At 35.2% G+C, this 16,767-nt stretch overlaps 1 protein-coding gene across 1 annotated transcript in view; it reads right to left on the bottom strand.

Moving 5' to 3' along the window:
- The window catches only part of STXBP5L (syntaxin binding protein 5L), a 356,600-nt gene extending 348,380 nt beyond the window's left edge, over positions 1-8,220 (bottom strand). The window contains exons 1-2 of the mRNA XM_081302277.1: positions 8,137-8,220; positions 6,817-7,013 (exon numbers count right to left, since the gene is read on the bottom strand). Of these exons, the coding sequence (XP_081158403.1) occupies positions 6,817-7,005 (189 nt within the window). The 5' untranslated portion in view covers positions 7,006-7,013; positions 8,137-8,220. The remainder of the gene's footprint in view (positions 1-6,816; positions 7,014-8,136) is intronic.
- Between the last annotated feature and the right edge of the window lie 8,547 nt (positions 8,221-16,767).

Raw genomic sequence — 16,767 nt, 5'->3', positions numbered from 1 at the left:
GAGTGAGGAGTGAAGGGAAAAGGAAATACTGGGGACTGAATTAGAACAAATTATATTCCATGCTTTTATGATTTGCCAAAATGAATCCTAATACTATATATATAACTAAAAAGAACCAATTAAAATTTTTGACTATCAAAAAAGTCAATGATAGATCCTAATAGATTTTTAGAACTTATTAAGTAAATATATAATAAAATTATTTATAGAAAAAATGAACAAATTCCCAATATATTTAACAACATAGACAAATTTCAAAAACTGTTATGTATGAAAGTCACACATACACATTCTTCAGTTTGTTTGATTCTATTTTATGAAGTTCAAGAACAAGCAAGAGTAAACCATGGTGCTAGGAGTCAGAACTTAGTGGCCTCCATAAAGGGGTAGAGGTGAGAAACTGAATAAAAAGGGACAGGAAGAAAATTTAAGTAAACTTAAGAATTCTATATCTTATTTTGACTGATAACTATACAGATGTAAATAACTTTCAAAATTTGTTGATCCGAGTACTTGATATCTTAAATGCGATTGTGTATAAATTATACCTGGCATATTTTCCTTTCCTTTCTTATTTTTTCTTTAGCTACCAACTTTCAGATGCTCAACTTAGAACCTTGTTTTCTAGATATGTATCTTGTGTTCCAGACTTTTAAAATCTACAGCTTTCTTAGAATGATATATACAGGCATTTAAAAAATGTCAAAATTAAATAATAATAAATATATGTATAATCCTGCTTTTTATGAATACAAAGTATGTAATCGGGGGGAAAAAGTGTGATCTGGGGGCTGAGGTTGTGGCTCAGAGGTAGAGCACTTGCCTTGCACCTGTGAGACACTTGGTTCAATCCTCACAGCACCACATAAAATAAGCAAAATAAAGGTATTATGTCCATCTGAAACTAAAAAAAAAATTAATTTATAAAAAGAAGTAATCTGAAGATAAATATTTGATGCTTATATTGAGCTGAACAATAAAACTAAAAATTTTTCAGCCCTTTTAAGAAGAAACAGATAAATAAAATAGAAACTGTGACTGAGTTATTCTGGTATGTTAATAGTCCCAATAAAAGTATTAGACTTGTTATAGAAGTGAATAGAAGAATGTTTGGCTAAGAGAAAAATAAACAGAAATTAATGCATCAAAGCACAAAAAGAAAAATAGCCCAAAAAAATTATAAAATGTTTCAAAAATAGCATAAATACAAGAAAAAGGGGAAGAAAGGCAGCAAAGAAAATGATTTTTAATAAGACTTTCATAGAAGTTATAAAGAATGAATTGAAGTATACAAATTATGCAAATTATCATATAAATCATTAAAAATGGTTCATAGAGTATGTACTTACTTTGAAAATTCATTTCTAAAAAATAATGGCTCAATTAGGAAGTGACCTGTGTAGAATTATATGTAAATAAGCCTTTAATAAGTGTTTACATAATAAGTGACATCACTAATTTACCCTGTGTAGCTATTACAAAGTACAATAATATATTGACTATTACCTCAAAGATAAAGGAATTTTGGTTAAAATGGAACTGGAATAAAAAAGAAAAATTCAATGATGTGCTACCAAAGGATAGCAACACATCAGAATAAGGAACTTTCTGAATTATATAAGAAACCAATAAATATAGTATACACATTATTTATAATAAATAAATAAATGCCCCTCATTTGTATTCTGATCATCCTCTTAACCACATTCCAATTCAGTTACTCAAGAATGTTTAGCCTATTTGCCTGAGTCTTAAATAGGTTATAACTTAGGAGAAATCCAAGTTAGAAATAACAGACTTTAACCAGTTTACTTTCAGCTTGTTGCTCTATAACCTTATTCTAAGCACTGCAAAGTCCCTCCAAAAACTTATTTCATATTTAAAAATTAACATCCAGTGGCATCTGGAAAATCCACCCCACTGTTATTCACTTTGGCAAATACTTTGTCTTTTGGCTTCTCTTTTCTAACATTCTTACTAAAGCCCACCCTATGGGGCATCACAAAATAGAATGGCTTAGATTGACTTGAAAATATTTTTTTCAACCCCTTAGACAATTTTACCATCTGTACAAAACAGCTTTCAAAAGTTGTATTTGTCCTCTTATCGTGCACCCACTTGTTCATGTAGGGCCTTCCAGTTCAGAAGGGAATCAGTTTTGTTTTCATTAACATATCCAAAAGCACAGGTTAACTGATTTTATCAAAAACCCTATGCATTTATAACTAAGTCAAATGAAAATACAATGTGGACCTTGTTTGAATCTCAATCAAGAGATGTAAGAGTTTGGATCAGGGTAGCAGTGGAAGCAATAAAGACACATGATCAGCTTTGGTATATATTTTGAAGAAATAGAACAGGATCATTTATCTTCTCAAAGTCTCCATGCTTCCTTAGGAATTTATCATATTTTGTCTTTTTCAGAAAATGAGAAAGGTGAATGAAAAATACTAGATTCAAGAACTGAAGAACAGAATGTTAAATTTACCTATGATTCTTACCAAACTTGCAGACCTAAGGATATCATTTCAATTTTCTGGCCTCAGATGTTTTATCAATAAAATTACAATATTTACACTTTCTTTGCCTTGCCTTTCTCACATGACTATTATGAAGTTCCAATATCTTAAAGATAAAGCTCTCAAAACTAATTTTAACTTACTAGATTAATTAAAACTAATTTTAACACACTAGATTAACAAAAACTCTGCAATTTCACTGTACCACAGACAGACATACACTTAATGGTTCACTGAATGCTTAAAACTAGTAAACTACTCTTCAATACCCACATTTTACTGCTACCAGATTAATTAGGTGTGGTCCAGGTTAGCCACCTGGATGAAAATAATTTATAACACACACATACATGTATATATATATACCTATGTATATGTATACACACACATAGACGTAACACTGAGTTTGTTTCAAAAGCCTAAGTCCTTACACTTTAATAAAACAGCAAGTTATACATACAAACTTATGATGATTTATAGGAGATCCACACAGAACTCCAGAGTAACTATAGTCACTCATTGCACTGAGGCCTGAGTAAATTAGGGAGAAGACACAGAGGCTATAGTAGCCCAGGCAAGAGATGGCCACTCAATAAAATAAATCTTGGTCATTAATCAAGTGATTTGTAAACTAAATATATGTTTTCAATTAAAATGGTTAAGACACACATCATTAGTAACAGTTTTCTGCTTTAATCTCTTTCAATTAATTAACCATGTATACACTGCTTCATTCATTTAAAAAGCATATCAATGCCTACTGTAATGGTTCTCAATATTAACTATACATTAAAATTTCCTGTAGGGCCTTTTTCAAAAATGCAACTGTCTAGGCCCTATCCCTAGAGATTTTGATTCTCCAAGACTGGAGTGAGGCCAGAGTCTCTTTTAGACAGCAGAGTTGATAAACACTGGCCTGCTAATTGATGTACACTCTAACAATAAGGAAGTAAAAAACTAAAATAAAACATGTTTTCACTTCAAAGAGTTCATAGTATAATAGCAGTGATAGGTTTTTTAAAAATCACAAGGTGCTGAATTTACACTATAGATAAATGGCAGGTGCCATACGAAAACAAAAGAGGAAAAATAAATAAAATAACCTGGGTAGGTAGATGAGGAGGCAGTGGCCAGAGCCAGTTTCACAGTGGTAGTGACTGACACGATAAAGGTTAAATTGGGAGTTCTTCAATTATATTAAAGGTGGAAGAAAGCATTCTAGTCAGAGGCTACAGAACAAGAAAAAGCAGAAGATATATAACAATATAATGCTTTCAGGGAGCACAAAATGCCTTAGGAACCAGAGAAATGAAGATGGAAAGGTAAACAGGAATGCCTTCTGAAGGGAACTATATGAAAGTTAAGCAGTTTGAAATGGATTGTATAAAGCAGTGGCTTAAAATTGTACTTCAAAGAATTCAAGTTCATATCTTTCACAAATAACAGGGGCATTCAAATACATACTGAACTTAAAACAAGATGTAGTAAATTGATGTGCTCATCTTTTTTTTTTCCTATGTTCTTCCTAGTTATTTCATTGGCTGCAAAGGGTACAGCTTTACACTTTTTTTTAAAGCTAACAATGCCCTCATATCTGTCTGTGGATATTATACAACAAAAACCAAATATTTTTAAAATTTATCTTCACAGATATATAACTTGTTATAATTTATAAGATAAATATATGCCAAAAAGTACATTTATTTATTTTTCCTAATAAGTGTTATTTACCAGGGTTTCACATAGAAAACCCCTGCTCTAGGGAAATCAACATAGAATTTTTAACAGGAAAATGACAAAATTAACATTGTATTTCAGAAATAACATTACTACAACAAACTGAAGTGTGATGAGGTAAAACAAAAAGTGAGGAAATGAGTTAAGAAGTGGTTTCAAGAGGCCAAGCAAGAAAATATGATGGAATGAACAAGTACTGGTAATGGACAAAAGAGAATAAATTTCAGAAACACTAGGAAATAGAATGACTTGATGACTCATCAGATAGTAGAGGGGGGTGATTTTCTAGATGCACATTTTAATTATGGCCATGTTTAAAAGGTAGAAAAGGAGTTGGCCAGAAGGTGCCAACTCCTCAGAACTCAGAATAAAATGTTCATTGGCACATTTAATCAGTGAGTTGAAATGAAGTCCCCATTTTAGTAATAGCTCTAATTATGGAATTTTCTCAATCCATTTTTATATATTTTATTATAGACTAGGTACCCTATAATACAATCATAACCACTTTTTAAAATTAACTATATTCCTATTCAAAAATGCCATAGTATTTTCCCCATTTAGTAAGACTTCAGTACTATTGGTACATAGTTTATATAGATATCTATCCTTATAATTTATTTGGAAATCATTACCTATTATTGTAATATATATTATTATAAATTATATTTGTTCCACTATTTAAAAAGGTAATTTTTAAAATTTTAATCCAATGTACATTTTATCACCCTTTCCAATCTATGCAAATACCTTCACCTTATTGTCTTCTCTCATTTTCCAATAACCTCTTACAGATAAGAGGTGAAATATTTATTCCCATAATACAGATGCAGGAATGAAATTTCAAGGAAGATAAATGCCTTGCCCAAGATAATCTAGCTGGCAAACAATAGAACTTTAAGTAAAACGCAAATTTTCTGAATCCTAAGCCAATGTTCTTCCTACCATGCCATATATTTTTGAAGTAGTACATACTTAACTGCTGCCACTTCCATGACCATCTCTTGTCTGAGAAGGTAGATGACTACGTATTCCATTTTATTTTCTTACATTCACATATTTTTCTGAAATATTTGATCTGAATATTTTCTCTACCAGCTTTATATCCTCAAATGCCCATGCCAGTCTGCTTTTTTATACTAATATATCTCTAGCAAAATTCTCCAGAATCACTATTATTATATCCATGAATTGAGGGAATTTGAAAAAAATTTTCAGAATCTGGGAATAGAAATAGCAATATGTCCAAGTTTAGTGCATCAAAGCCTAATCCCCCTACCTAGTTAGTTTAAATTTGGCCTCTCGGACTCTCTTGCACATTTGCCTCATCACCCCTATTAAGCCATTCTTCAATCTGACAAACTATCTGTTATTTCATATTGAGAAAAAAATCACTATTGTAAAAAAATTTCAGTGTGAGTTAGAATTAAATCTGTTTGTTTAATTCTGAATAAAATTGGCTTTTAAATTATTAATAACTCCAGATTTAATGCTTTTATGACAACCTACTAGGAATAGAGGCTGAGGCAATTATTGATACTTATTTCATTTATACATTATTTTTTACTACAAAAATTATTGAATAATTCCAAAAAGAATTTCCTTAAATTATCAATATTTGGTTCTTAATTTCTGTGATTTCTAATTTTACTATTTTTTTCTTATGTATTCAAGCACATTTATAAAACTATATTCATTTGTATGAGACAAATGACTTAAAGCTTTTTCTTGTATAAACCATGTCAAAAGTACATTTCAAAGTAACCCAAAAAAGTGCAGTAAAGATTATAAATCACTTTAGATCATAAAATGGTATTATAATATCTCAACATATTAACATAATGCTTGTTTTATAAATTCTCATCTCATCCTATTGGAAACTATATATTTTTTGCTTATTCATTAGAAATTCAACATCAAAGTATAATTACCTAAAATATTTTCTTACTAAACTGCACATTAACTATTTTTGAGTTCTTACAAGTATTATAAGTTTTCACAAGTAGTAAGACCATGAATTTGTTTATATATACATTTATGAAGAGTCTAAAAATCTGGGGATGTTTTTATGTTCATAATTTTAAGGCAATGCCACTGGATCCTTTAAAAAATAGATACATTTATGTAGCCATTATCTACTTCATTCTAGCAACACGTTAATACTTTATTCATTTTATACTGAACAGTAAAACAGAATAACAATTAGTTTCTCTGAATGCTAGTTCAGGAAAACAAGTGATTATCTTCTCCTTCAGTTTACTACTTACACATAAATATTATATTTTGTCCACTATTGGGTGGACAAAACATAATCTTGCAAATTCTACTTTTTGTGTGTACTTATTTCTTTCCCTAAACTGTCACTGCTTTTTAAGTTGATGTTAAAGTTGAAATATCTTTATTAACTCAAACTGACCTACCCACAGGGTTCTCTGCACCAGACTCTGATGCTGGCATCTCAACAATTTCCAGTACCTAATGTATGTGGGTTTATGTATGTTCCCCTTGTTCCTTTGCAACAACAAAGAATTGATAGGCATTAAACCAACTCAAAACTTACCTTGCAAATCTGGAAATACTCTGAAGTCAGGGTCTCCTGAATCTCCTCTCTAAGAATCCCTGCAGTTGCTCCTGGATGCAGGGAACCACTTCCAGCCCCACCACCACTGTTACTGCCACTGCTGCTACCACTGCCAGGGGAGGAGGCAGTTAAGCCATCCAAAACTTTTCGGAAATTAAACTTCTTCATTTTAAACACTGTTGAGAAATTCAAAGGAAAGAAGAAAGGGGCCACTTAACACATAGAATCAGATCAGGAAAAGCTTTTATCTTTTCATTAGCCAAGCCAATCTCCATTTTATGAGCATTGGCTATAACTGGGGAAGAAAAAGAAAAAGAGGCTTCATTTTGTCAAATTTGAATTCTTAAAAAACGTATCTTTATAAAATAAATAAATAAAACACAACTCCAAGATTTTCAAGGGCTTTCTCCTCAGCTGTAGCTACGCTTTATCAGCACTGGGGTAAAAATAAAAGGCAGTGTCATCATCGTCATTAGCATTATATCATCATTATTATACAATCAAACCAGAGTCCAATAGACTAAGACCCCTGTGTCTCTCTTAAAGGCGGGCTTTCTTCTAAAGGTTCAGTTCAGAATATTTTATTTCCAGAAAAACGACGTTGCGGGGGAGCCAGTATTTACTCTGCCACCATCTTCCGGGCTCTCTCCCCATCATATTCAACGCTCTTTTTCTCACTAGGGAATTTGGGGATTGAGAGGCAAAAGTGCCTTTTTCCGTCCCCAAACCCAACAGCCCGAGTCCCAAAATCATTTGGGGGTGACCCAGAGGCTCAGCCGACGGGAGGGGCGAGAGGCGACAACAGCTGCCTCCACTTGTCCCTCTGCCTCCCCCTCCCTCTCCCGATCTCCTGCCCCCTTTTCTCCCCGCGTCGCTTGCCCCCACCCCCCCGCCCGCAGCCCGCAGCCCGCAGCCCGCAGCCGCCGCCGCTCTCGCCCGCCCGCGGTCCGCTCTCTCCGCAGCAAGGTGGCGGCTCTCAGGGGACGTGAGGCGGTGGCGGCAACGGCTGCAGCCCGAACCCGACGCTCCCGCGTCCCTCCCCTGGGCCGAGCACCGTGGCGCGGAGCTCCAGCCCGCGGGCGCGCGAACACACAAACACCCTCACACCGCCGCGCGCCCAGCTGGAACACACACAAACACTCTCACAGATATTCTCGCGGGCTCACTCACACAAGCACACGCGCGCGCGCGCACACACACACGTACACACACACACACACACACACACAGGTGTGAGCCAGCCGGGGCTGGACGGCCGTGGCGTCCCTGCAGGTGAATATCTGACCCAGGACTAGGCACCTTCCTCAGACGCCACTAGCCGCCTGCCAGCCCGGGAAGCTGAAGGCGTGTAGGGCGGTGAGTTCGCAGGCGTTGGTCCGGCCGAGCTGCGGCCGCTTCTCCGATCCCTCAGGTCGCGGCGCCAGGCGCTCTCCGAGGTCCTAACCGAGCAGGCGGGCTCCACCACAGGCTCCGCCCTCCCGCCGTGGGAGGCAAGCCCCGCCCCGATACGGCCCCTCTTTCGCCCCGCCCCCCCTCCTCGGCTGCGCGGGCGGGGAGAAGGGTGGAGCGGTCTGGGACGTCAAAGGGCCGGAGCCGCTTTGCCGCCAATCCTATGCTCCATATCGCCAAGTTCCGTAGTCTCCAGGCGCGGAAGAAATTAGAGGATAGGCCGGAGGAAAAGCCAATGAAAGGGGGAGGGGAGAATTTAGAAAAGTAGGTGAGGTATTTGATTGACAGCAATTTTGGCCGTAGACCCTGGCGGTGCTTTGAGGACTGTAATGGGTGCTACCTGTTGAAGGACGCAAGTGTAAATGAATAGAATGCTTGCAAAGGTGCGAACTGGATCGACTGGAGTCCGAGTCTGCAGAGCTCCCTTAGCTCCTGCTTTGGGTGATGTTATGAACTGGACATGTGTTTTGTAGCTTTTCACCTCTGAGAACCTCTTCCCGCTCGCCAGGTGCCATCTATTGAGCTCTCTTCACCTACCCTGCCAGCTGCGCTCAACTTCTATTTGCTATTAACCTCTACTGAGCTGTTACCTATTTATGGCTTGACGGGTCATTTCTGCCAGAATGAATTGCATTTCAATTGGGTTTTGACATATATAGGCTTGAAGATCCTAAGGAATTGATTACTCACCTTGTTCACTCTTAGAAGTGCAATTAACTCCTTTCAGTCATCTTCACATATCGAAAGTTAATTTTTAAGAGAAGTCTTTCTCTCAGCAAACCTTGTCGATAATACACTTCAAACTTTTTCTGTGAGTCACAATAATCATTTTGGAAGCTGCGCCATTGGGTGCAGAGCATCTGGATGGAAAGATGTCGTTTTGAGCTTGCTATCGAACTGGGGAAAATTTGGACCTAGTTCTGTCAGTCTGTGAAAAGGAAAGCTGCTCACAACTAACTGTATACTTCAGTTAAGGCAACACAACGGAGCTCATAAGTAATCATCTCAAATATTTATTGTCTTATATCTTACAGATCTAGAATGACACCTGTCCCCATCGCACCCTTCATTCAGAATGGGGGTGGTAGAGAAAGAAGACAACTTGCAAGAGATATGACTTGCCTAAGCACATAGCAAGGAAGTAGTAGAAAAGGAATAGAGCGCAGTTTTTCAGATCCTCAACTCAATGCTCATACTCCCATTTCGAATGCCTGTTTACTCCTTTTTGTGACTCCTTATATTGTCTCTTATTGTTACAACTAAACAGTAACTCTTGAAGGTAGTCATGGGATTGTATTTCTCCTAACTTGTTTAATATCTGGCACAATAATTTCCTTGTAATAGGCTCTTAAAGTATTTGAACTGTTGACTTATTAATGGTTATTAAAGACTTAAAAGATGGTACCCAATTATATCATGTTTGGGAGAGGTAAAAACAAATGCCATGTCTATGTAACCTAGATCTTGGTAGGGTTTTGAATCCTATATTGGACTTACATATGTATGGACTCTCTTTCACCTTTTTCCTTCTTCTTGTTTTTTCTCCAAACATAGGTGCCAATTAAAGCTGAAGAGTTTGCTTTACTCTTTTTATGTCTTTTTTTTTCCAAAAGGAAAAAAGTTTTTCTTAACTGTTAGTGCACTAAACATTTCTGTCTAGAATAATGAATGGATTTAGATGCCCTCCTTCCCTTCATTGGCAAGTCTGTCTGTGACTCCTTAATTGTCAAATAAATGAAAACTGAAAAAAAATGAAAGCCTATAAAAAGTGGTGGTCTGGTCTTTTGATGATGGTGAAGAAAGACAATACCCAGTACAGCAAAGAGAGAACTAATGTTTGCAAGCAAAACTCCTTAAATCACCCATCAGGTCATAAACTGTCATAAACTATTTATTTGGTAGTTTTGATTAAAAAACTTTGGGAATAACTGAAAAAGAAAATGCATATAAAACAGGCTGACAAAGACTCTTCTTGAAAATATTGGAGGGAATTCAAGGGCCTACTTCAGTTTAAAAGATGTGATAGGGCAGATATCCCTTCAGATGGGACCACAAATAGGTATGAAAAGTAAAAGAAAAGCCATGTTAGAATAGAAAAATGTTTCCAAATAAATATTAGAAACCTGAAATCTAACCATTATGGACAGCATAATGTATTATAAATACTAAGCACCCAGTAAATATTAATTTTAATAAATGACAGCAAGTAAAAATCTTAAAGTAATTGCAATCTGAAAGAGAAATATCCTATGGGCAGAGCATATTGTGATGCCAATTTACAGACTATGACTAAAAGATAGAAATGAGCAAGAAGCAGAATGGATTTTGTATGTGGGGGAACCCCATAAATAATTGTAACCTAAAAATCTTACTAGGTGAGAGAAGCCTATATCTGTAGAAACAAATTCCATCTTGAATGAATCAAGATTTATCCAAAAGCCAAGGTGGAATTTATTCACATTAGCAAGTGTGAACATTTCTAATCTGCTTTCTGGGAGATACTGAGTCCTTCATTAAGCAACTTTATTTATCACTCAGTTCTGACTCAATCAAGTTATAGCCCAATCCTCATTATCTGCCAGTCTAGACATTAGAATTTCATTAAGAGAACACAGCTAAAAAGCCAGGATCCACCTATATCCTCTCTGGCAAATTTTTCAAGAGATTTAAAAAGGTATCCTTGCTTCTTAAATCTTCATCTGACTTTTTTTATGACCCTATTATACATCCTTAAAAAGGGTACTGGTTGTTAATTGTCAGTTTTCTATTATGACAGGAAATAGAAACCAGCAGTAAAATCCCTCATTCAGCCTAGACCAAGCCCACAAAGGGAGAAACCACAGGGTTAATTAAATAATGTCATGGCTCTCATGGGTTTCAAACCAACAGGCAGGGGTCATTAGGATAGAACCAAAATACACAAAGTATGGCTCAGCATACAATCAATAACAGAATTGCAAACAGAACTGATGCCTTCCAGGACAAAACTCAAATATTTGCTATTAAATCTGTAATTAAAATCAGTTCTCTGTGCATATTCCAAAATAGATGTTCACATACTTACCTTGTGATATAGTAAGAGAAGGGGATTTAGTGTTGGGACAGGCCTAAGTTTAATAAATGTGGTACTAACAGGTATCTAATCTCAATTTTCCCTTGTATATCAGAACAAATATAGGCTATTAAATGAAATTAGATATGTAAAAAAATTGTACAATACAAACCTCTTACAAACATACTATTATTTTCTTTCTTTTACTTTTGTGAAATCATCTGTGGGAATTGGCTTTAGACTGGAATTTGTTTTCTCTTTTCTAATAATGTAAAAGTTTTTTGTATCTGAAGTTGAAACTGAAGGAGAGAATAAGGGCTTAGACTGGATGACCTTCAAGGTTTTTTTTCAACTCAAAATTCTGTCTTTATATAATTTGTTTAATCAAGGTTTACTGCACTGTCTCCCTAAACAGTAAAAAGCCTTGTTGAAAAGGTAATTAGATGGGTACCATGTAGGCACCTAGCCAATAAAGATGAACTACAGCCCATAGTAGGAAAAAGCACAGGAATCCTCAAATGTGTCATTTTTACCAAACAGAGATTTCTGAAAGTGACATCTTTATTAATGTTTCCACACAGGAGCATGTACATCTGACTATGAAAGTAAAATGTGCTTGTTACAGAAACTTTAGCAAGTCTATACATTTACTTCTAGTCCTTTTTAGGATATTTTAAAACCAATTAGAAGTATCCAGGATATGCTGTTTGGATTTTCTTTGACTAAACATCTTGTTGTGAACCTACCTTATTGCATTAAATATTCTTTAGGCACCTCAACTTTGAATGTCAATGTTATATTCAATCGTATGTATATTGCATAATTTATTCAATCATTTCCATATTTGTGGGTATTTTATTTATAACTTTATATCACTATAAATAAAAATGAAATAAATACTGTTACACTAAATAATTGATAAAGTTTCCATTTTAGGGGCTATGTAAATAATGTCTTCATTCATGATTCTTAATTTTATTTTTAAAAGGTTTCACAAATGTATATCCTCATCAAGAGCAGAATTTTCTGTGAAGACTTGTTACAATGAACCTCTGTAAAATGAAATCTCATGCCACCTGCATTACTTTTTTTATTTAGTTATTGACAGATTCAAAGAATTTTTAAATGGTGAGTGAGAATAATCAACATGACAGACCAGGAAAGCCTGACAAACTATGACATGTTGCTGCTTGCGGCTTCAGTTTAGAGGGAGAAACTATACTAGATTTTATAAACTTTAAGGTTGGAAAGAAGCAGTCATCCATATTTTTAAAAAATATAACACAAACTTCCAGTTTCATCAATAAATAAAAGTAATAGTTTTGTTGTACGATATTGTTATTTGAGAAGAAAATGAAAAAAAAATAAGAAGAGAGCTAAAAGGGTGAAAAAAAACTTATAGATAAATCTACAGAAGAATTTCATGAGAAAAAAATCAAATCTTAAAAAAGAATATTAGAAACTTAAAACCAGTTTAGATTTTTGTAATTACAGACAAAGTAAGTAGAGATGTGAACCCTTGGAATTTGCTATTCAAACTCAATCTTGGCAGCAAGATTCAGGCCACGTATCATAGATTCTTTGACCTTGCTCTCAGATGATTAAAAACTACAAAGATTGACAGCCTTTCTTGTGCTTGAATTATAGAGACAATAGGAAACTATCCTTTGTAGAGCCAATCTCTCATTTCTGGAAGATTTAATTTACCATGACTCATGATGATTGCACCAGTTTAAGTAGGGATATGTATTTGGTTTTGTGTTGGCAATAACGAATTTAATAATGCTATTACCATATTTTTTATGATGGGTAACAATCAGTTATGATGTTAAAACTTGGTGAGCTGGAGTTATAGCTAGCTCAGTGGTAGAGTGCTTGCCTCGCACGCATGAGGCCCTGGATTCAATCCTCAGCACCACATAAAAGTAAACAAATAAAAGTAAAGATATTGTGTCCATCTAAACTAAAAAAAAAAAAGTTCAAAGATGCCAAAATTTTGTAAATATCCATATTAAATTGATCACTGCTAAAATTGGTGCTAGAGTTTTGGAGAATATGCAAGGATAGCAGCCAGACTGATTTTCCATTAACAAAAGTTCAAAACAGAGTCAGGGGTAAAAGAAAGATGAGTTACTTCTTGTCTCCCGATTGCAGACTATAAGACAAGAAGACCCTTTAAGTGGGTTCCTCTCTAGCAATTCAGGATAAGCTTTCTGTTCTAATCAGCTCCTTGGGTAGCTTGGGCTGACAAAACATTATTGTTCTCTTAACCTTTGCCAAGCTGAGGGAACTTTACAAGTATTTTTTTCAATAACAGCCAGAGTGATTTATGGGTTTTTCTCCTTCTAGCTCTCCTCAGTTAGAAAACTAAATCTTATTTCTCAGCCTCATTTCTTCCTCCCATTATCCTCAGTTCTCTACCATCTTTAGCATAGTCCTTCTTTCTTTAAGGCAAATATTACTTTGTTTTACATAATTTAAGTGTTTTGTGGCCAATGTGCTTTAATTATGGAGACCAAGTATTTTGAATTTTCTGGAACAGTTACTATTTAAAATATTCTGTATTACTGTTCTCCTAAACCATCAAAAAATATCCAGCACCTCAACAAATACCACTGGTTTCCATAATGCTGCTTTTAAATTGGAACCTATAGGATACAGGGATACACCATAGTCTATTTTTATTGTTTTTTTTAAATTTATAAATGATAGTAGAATCCATGTTGATATAATTATACAAACATGAAATACATCTCATTCCAATTAGGACCCCAGTCTTATGGATGTACATGATGGTGAGATTCACTGAGCTGTATTCATATATGCACTAGGAAAGTTATGTCTGCTTCATTCCACTGTCTTTACCATAGCCTGTTTTTAAGAGCAAGAACTCTGGTTTCAACAGAACTGAGTCTGCCATTTATTCAGTGTATGACACTGGGAAAGTTACTTAACTTCTGTGTGCTTCAATTTCTCATCTATAAAGGGAATGTAAAATCACAAACCTTATTGGATTGTTGTAAAGAGTGAGAGAATTCATGCTGGCACATAAGAAACCCTCCATAAATGTTTTGGTGCTAGTATTTTTTACCACTAAAGTCTTATATCAATATTGGTGATTATCAAAGAGTTGTAAGGGGAAAAAAGCTAATTTGAATGTTGAGAGCCACAGCCAAAGGGGCCCCAGTAAACTTCCAGCTGCCAGCAAACTCCAAGCTGCCAGCTGATGATTGGCTCACAGCGGTCCCAGCAAACTTCTAGCTGCCAACTGATTAGCTCCTCTGTGGTGATGCTCATTGGGCTGTTTCCCCGCCCCTTCAGACCATGGAGCTGCTCATTGGGGGACTTTTTTTTCAATTTATTGTACTATCAACAAGAAATATTCCTACAGGAGTATTTTGGCAAGAAGGTCCATTATTGTGGATACATTTATCTTATTCTCCTAACACTATCCTTACTAGGTATCCTGAGGGTATAGGACAATTAATACTCAAAGGAATAAAAGTAGCAAAGGGAGTGTTTGGAATTTCTCCCAATAAAATTATTACTCCATATACTATGGATCAAATTGATGAGTTAGCTAATGAGTTAAATACTTGGGCAATAATCATGTGCAAATCTAATGTTTCATTTGATAACCACTTACCATCTAATCCTTTATTGTCTTTTTGGTCATTGCATCCTGTAATTTTTCCAAAAATGACAAGAAAAAAAACCTATCATGAATGCTCCAAATATATTCACTGATGGGTCAAATCATGGTACAGCAGCAATAGTTACACCTGATCAAATTTTTACATTTTTAGTACCCAATCAGCTCAAAAGGTAGAGCTTAATGCAGTATTACAAGCTTTTGTGATGTGTAAAGATTCTGTATTTAATTTATTTTCCGATAGTCAGTATATAGTTAATGCTATAGTATCCCTTGAAGATGCTGGTAGGATTTCCCCTTCCTCTACTGTTTTCTCTTTGCTTTCCACTCTATAAAGTCTAATCTGGGACAGAAAAGATCCATTCTTTATAGGACATATCAGGGCACATACAGGATTGCCTGGAGCCCTTAGTTTGGGCAATGATTTAGCAGATAAAACTACACATGACATACATATTTTCTCTACACTAGAAGAAGCTACAAATTTTCATAAAAAGTTCCATGTCAATGCTAATACTTTACAAAAGTGTTTTAAAATAACTAAGGAACAAGCTAGACAAATAATAAAACAATGTCAAAATTGTGTGACCTTTTTACCACAGGTTAATCTTGGAGTCAATCCTAGAGGACTGATACCTAACCATATTTGGCAGATGGACGTCACACACTTGCCAGAATTTGGAAAATTAAAATATTTTCATGTTACAGTTGATACTTCTTCCAGATTCTTGATGGGCTCCCTTCATGCCGGAGAAAAAACTAAAGATATTATAGCTCATTGCTTACAAAATTTTGCCACTGTGGGCGTTCCAAAACAGTTAAAAACAGATAATGCCCCTGGTTATACTTCTACCTCTTTTAAACAATTTTGCTCATTATTTGGCATTACTCATATAACAGGAATCCCATACAATCCACAGGGACAAGGCATAGTTGAAAGAGCTCATCAAACTATTAAAATGTACTTATTAAAGCAAAAAGAGGGAATTAGGAAGGGGTATATATTCCCCAAAGATAAACTTAAAATGACCCTTTTTACTCTAAACTTTTTAAATTTGGATTCATCAGGGCTTAGTGCTGTGGAAAGGCATATGTGTCCAAAAAATGTATATAAGCCCAAGGTACTTTGGAAGGATATTCTAACAGGACAATGGAAAGGTCCTGACCCAGTAATTGTCTGGAGTCGGGGTCTGTTTGTGAGTTTCCACAGGGAGAACAGCAGCTGATTTGGATTCCAGAGAGATTAACTAAATCGATTTCTACAGACCAAAAAGAAGATGATTTGGCTCAAATCCATAACAGCTGACATCCAGAACTCCAGTTTGGCTATCCTTACATCTGCGACAGAACCAGGATGCTTTTTTCAATATCTATTTTATTATTGCCCTTTCCCACATCATGAAGTTCTATTTTGTTTTTTGAGCTCATACAGACCTAGGTTAATGTTTTGCTGATCAGTTCTATTTTTTGACTATAGAGTTTTTAAACATTGCAATGGAGATTTCACCTGTAAAAAGTTATAAGGCCTTTACTATTATGTTATGTGTTGTATGTATTATATTATGTGTGCACACTTGTGTTTTATATTGTATGTTTGTATGTACGTATGTCCATATATCATATATGATGATCGCTCATGAAAAAATGGATCCAAATATTTTTTTATTCACGTGATTTAAATGGTTTAATTTAAATTGGGTAAACAGCTGTTGAGGATTGTTTTAATATGTGAGCAAAAAAGGAGGTTAACAGATCTGTTTGTTTACTTTCACCTTTC

The sequence above is a fragment of the Spermophilus citellus genome (genome assembly GCF_964194105.1).
Source record: "Spermophilus citellus genome assembly, chromosome: 7".
NCBI classification, from domain to species: domain Eukaryota; kingdom Metazoa; phylum Chordata; class Mammalia; order Rodentia; family Sciuridae; genus Spermophilus; species Spermophilus citellus.
This window is presented reverse-complemented; position numbering and strand designations above follow the sequence as displayed.